This window comes from Rana temporaria, chromosome 8 (genome assembly GCF_905171775.1).
Source record: "Rana temporaria chromosome 8, aRanTem1.1, whole genome shotgun sequence".
NCBI classification, from domain to species: domain Eukaryota; kingdom Metazoa; phylum Chordata; class Amphibia; order Anura; family Ranidae; genus Rana; species Rana temporaria.
The window spans coordinates 70,342,305-70,347,613 of record NC_053496.1 but is presented as its reverse complement, the minus strand read 5'-3'; the positions used below and the strand labels follow the sequence as shown (position 1 = coordinate 70,347,613).

General features: G+C 48.4%; 1 protein-coding gene across 1 annotated transcript; it reads left to right on the top strand.

Moving 5' to 3' along the window:
* The first annotated feature begins 2,554 nt into the window (after window positions 1-2,554).
* Window positions 2,555-4,029, top strand: ADO (2-aminoethanethiol dioxygenase). The gene has a single exon (XM_040361993.1). It carries the CDS (start codon window positions 2,869-2,871, stop codon window positions 3,637-3,639), a length of 771 nt encoding a protein of 256 aa, XP_040217927.1. The 5' UTR covers window positions 2,555-2,868; the 3' UTR covers window positions 3,640-4,029.
* Window positions 4,030-5,309: the final 1,280 nt, after the last annotated feature.

Genomic DNA, 5,309 nt, shown 5'->3' with positions numbered 1-5,309 from the left:
TGTATGACACGGGAGCGCGCCTGCAAGGTAACCCCCTGGGGAGAGAGCTTCCCTGAGGGGGTTAGCTATAGCGGGGGGGGGGGAGCCGCGAGAGCCGCCATGGGACCCCAGAACAGCAGGATCAGGACCACTCTGTGCAAAACTAACTGCAGAGTGGAGGCGAGTATGACATGTTTGTTATTTAAAAAAAAAAATTAGCCTATACAAGCACTTTAAAGGTGACAAACATATGTATATTAACAGTTCTATGAAAGTGGGGTTGTCTTTAATGATGACAAGCAATGGGTGGACATTTTCTTTATTAGTTTCTAATGGTGCAATGTTGTAAATATCACTTGGTCATATCTTGACAATATATTGTATTTAAGATACTGAACCAGGAAACAAAAGATGAGTGATGCATTATTCTGTGTCTGTTCACACCTGAGACCTTGTAACACTAATGAGTCACATGACACCGGGGAGGGAAAATGGGTAATTGGGCCACCTTTTTTTACACCTATTAGAGCCTATGGATCTAATCGGGTGCTTCAAAAACAACACCCACCCCCCCATGGTACTTTTATTCAATGTAACCATATTGCTACACTTAGAGGGCCTCTCTTCTCTTTTATACACAGTTGTGACATTGATTGTATATCAAGACAACGCTTGTATATCAAGTCAGGTTTTTTAAAGAAATTTTGCTTGTCTTTAATATATATATATATATATATATATATATATATGTGTGTGTGTGAGGGGTATGTACTGGGCAGAATATATACTGTGTATATGGATATATACATAGCTCCCAACTGTCCCTGATTGGGAGCAATGTCCCTCTGTCCCTCTTTCCCGCTCATTTGCCCCTCATTTTAGTCTGATCTATATAGTTGTATATAAAATGCACCTTTTATCTATCAAAAATGTTTTCCAGCACTAAACCTTTGATCTGATTTCTAAATTGATGAATTTGTAAATTGCAAAAGCCAATATAAAGAAATACTAGTGGTAAAAAGGCACTTGTGGATTTTAACGAATCTTGTTTTTTTGTACAATTCTCCTTTAAGTGGGTGTGGCAAGGGGTGTGTCTTATGCCTGTATACTTTTGCTGATAGGTGTCCCTTGTTGGGAGGTGTGTATATATATATATATATATATATGTGTGTGTGAGGGGTGCGTACAGGGCAGACTATATACTGTGTATATGGATATATATTTATATATATATATGAGGGGGTGTGTACTGGGCAGAATATATACTGTGTATATAGATATATATTTATATATATATGAGGGGGTGTGTACTGGGCAGAATATATACTGTGTATATAGATATATATTTATATATATATGAGGGGGTGTGTACTGGGCAGAATATATACTGTGTATATAGATATATATTTATATATATATATATGAGGGGGTGTGTACTGGGCAGAATATATACTGTGTATATGGATATATATTTATATATATATATGAGGGTGTGTGTACTGGGCAGAATATATACTGTGTATATGGATATATACATAGCTCTCAACTGTCCCTGATTTCAAGGGACTGTCCCTGATATATATAAGTGTGAGGGATGTATACAGGGCAGATTATATACTGTGTATATGGATATATATATATATATATATATATATATATATATATATATATATATATATATATATATATATATATATATATATATATATATAGGCATACCCCACTTTTAAGTACACAATAGGGTTTATTTACTAAAGTTGGAAAATGCTAAATCTGGCTCACTTCTGCATAGAAACCAATGAGATTCTAACCCCAGCTTGTTCAATTAAGCAATAAAACCTGGAAGCTCATTGGTTTTAATGCAGAAGTGAGTCTGATTTTGCGCTTTCCAGCTTTGGTAAATAAACTACATTGTGTACTTAAAAGTGGGGTATGCCTGTATATATGTGTGTGAGGGTGTGTGTAAAGGGCAGACTATATACTGTGTATAGGGAAATATATCTGTATCTATATATATGAGGGGTGGATACAATACAGGGCAGATTATATACTTTATATATATGTGTGTGTGAGGGTGTGTGTACAGGGCAGACTATATACTGTGTATAGGGATATATATATATATATATATATGAGGGGGTGTGAGGGGGTGTGTACAGAGCAGACTATATACTGTGTATAGGGATATATATATATATGAGGGGGTGTGTACAGGGCAGACTATATACTGTGTATAGGGATATATATGTGTGTGAGGGGGTGTGTACAGAGCAGAATATATACTGTGTATAGGGATATATATATATAATGAGGGGGTGTGTACAGGGCAGACTATGTAACATTACACAGGCACAGGCAGCGATTACAGAATGACATTGCCGTTCAACTCCTGAAAAAACACAGAGCAATGTCAAAGTCAATGGACTTTAGCACAAATCATTTGAACGGCCCTCCCAGTGCGGCCCCTCCCATTTGAGCTCGCACGCACAGGCAGCCGCGGGGCATGCTGGTAGCTGTAGTCCTCTTCCTTCTCTCTCCCCCCCATTAGTCGGACAGAACTCCCCTAGGTGACGTGTTGTCCATCTGTAGCGAGTACACAGCCAGATTTCCGACTGGGGAGTGCCAGGAAGAGGACTGTACGCGTCCCTACAAAGGGGGCGGCCACATAGATAGCCGGGTGTGGACTACAAGTCCCAGAGTGCAGCGCGGCCGGTAGAACGCAGGACGGGGAGACGTGCGCTCAGTATTTGCATGAATGGGTGTTGGAGGATGTTCCCGAAGTGAATGAGAGAGCGGAGTGTAGGGGAAGATCCATCCGCCATCAGGCGCTCCTGGCCCCGGGAGCTGGGCAGTACGGGGAGCCGATAGACGCCGCTCAGCAGGACGGAGATGCCTCGGGACGATATGACCTCCCCGCTCATCCAGAGGATCGCCCGCCAGGCTTTTCTGACTTTTCGCGGCCTGGGCTCGGCCGACCCCGGGAAGGGCTTCTCAGAGAACCAGGCGCAGCTCCGGAAGCTGGTGAGCGAGATCCGAGCCGAGGACTTGAAGATCCGGCCGCGGAAGAACAAGGGTTCCACCCCGCCGATCTCCGTCCCGCACAACCCGCCCGTCACCTACATGCACATCTGCGAGACGGACGCCTTCAGTATAGGGGTGTTCCTGCTCAAAGGCGGCACCAGCATCCCTCTGCACGACCACCCGGGGATGCACGGCATGCTCAAGGTGCTGTACGGCAAGGTGCGCATTATGGGCTTCGACAAAATGGAGGCGCCCGCAGACCTGCCACCCCCGCCGCAACCCTACCAGAGGGGCTCGCTGCTCCGGGCTGCCCTGCGCTCCAGCGGGGACTACGGGGACGGCAGCCCACCCTGCCTGCTCAGCCCGCACCGGGATAACCTGCACCAGATTAGCGCTGTGGACGGGCCCGCCGCCTTCCTGGACATCCTGGCTCCCCCCTACGACCCGGACGATGGCCGGGACTGTCACTACTACAAGCTGCTGCCGCCGCCAGAGCACCCCGAGCCCGGGGAGGAGGGAGCACAAAAGGCGGCTGAGGACGGAGTGCACCCCCGGGAGGTGTGGCTGCTGGAGATCCCCCAACCCGATGAGTTCTGGTGTGGTGGAGAGCCCTACCCGGGCCCCAAAGTCTCTATGTGACCCCTCTACATCTCCACCAATCACAGAGCCTGGAACAGTCATGGGGGACCATGAGCTCACTGACCCCGCCCCTACTGGGGTCACCCCTCTGCCTCCTCCACCAATCATAGCTGGGACTGCAGAGACCCCCTACACAGGTCTGTCATCCAGGTTGATGGAGGAGGGCCTCCTGCCCCTTGTGGGGTCACCATTGTCCCCCACAGCTGGGACTGCAGAGACCCCCTACAGAACACTGTCATTAGAAGTGGAGCCCCTGTCGCTAATGGGGTAACCATATGTCCTTTCACCAATCACAGCTGGGACTCCAGAGACCCCTACAGAACACTGCTCTGTCAAGTGGAGAAGTGAAGCCCCCTGAGCCCTGCTGCTAATAGGCTCCCCATGTCCCCCCCCCCCCCCCCCCGTCCCCCAGTTTTCCACCAAAAACAGTTGGGACTGCAGGGACTCCCTACAGAAAACTGCTCTGTCATCAGGAGAGGTGAAGCCCCTGTTGCTAATAGGGTTATCATTGTATTCACCCTCACCTTTTCCACCAAACACAGCTGGGACTGCAGGGACTCCCCTACAGAACACACGTTTGTCATCAGAGGGAGTGTGGCACCTGTCATTAATGCTGGGGGCCCCTGTCATTAATGCTGGGGGCCCCTGTCACTAATGGGGTCATTAATGCTTGCCACCGCTTCGCCATTCACAGCTGGAATTGCAGTGACTCCTGACAGAATACTGGCCCATCCTTAGCAGTGATGAGGTCATGATCATCCTTGCCTCTTCCACCAACCACAGCTAGGACTGCAGAGACCCCCTACAGAACACTACTCTGACATTGAGATAGGTGGGGCTCTCCCAACCTCTTTCGCTACAAGGGTCACCATCGTACCCACATCCTCCACCAATCACAGCTGAAACTGCAGAGACCAGTGACAGATAATGGTTGGTCATCGGGAGAGATGGGACCCACTGACTCCTGCCAGTACGAAGGTAGCTATTGCCCCAATCACAAACGGGAGCGATGGGCCCACTAACTTCTGCCACCAATAAGGTCACCATTGCTCACACCTCTTGCACCAGTCACAGCTGAGACTCCTATCAGAAGACTGGTCCGTCATCAGGGTAGACATGGCTCCTACTGATACTAGGGTCACCAGTGCCCGCCTCTTCCACCAATCACAGCTGGGACTGCAGAGACCTCTGATAGAAAATGAGCCCATTACATGGGACAACTGGTCACAGGGTCTAACTCCTGCCACTAGAGGCACTGTAACCGCCCCTCTTTCCACCAATCACAGATGGGGCTGCAAGAGACTGCTGATAGCTGGTCAGTCTTTGGGAGAGATGGGGCTCACTGCCCACAGGGTCTCCACTGCCACACGGGTAACAATCCCTCTTCAACCAATCACAGTTGGACAACTAGCCTACCAACCAAGGGCAAAACCAGTTAGTCATCAAGAGATGGGCCCACTGACCCCTCCCACCAGGGTAATGATAATCCACCACCTCTTTTACAAATCACAGCTGGGGGTGTAGAGAACCTTGACATAACACTGGTCTGTTCTCTGTAGAGCTGGCCTCACTGCCCATGGGGTTTGACTCCTGCCACTAAGGTCACAATCCCTCCCCCTTACACCATTACCGCTTGAACTGTAGCATTCCCTGGCAGCCTACCAATCGAG

Coding starts and splice junctions, on each gene's coding strand:
- ADO (XM_040361993.1), top strand. CDS start 2,869: ATGCCTCGGGACGATATGACCTCCCCGCTCATCCAGAGGATCGCCCGC.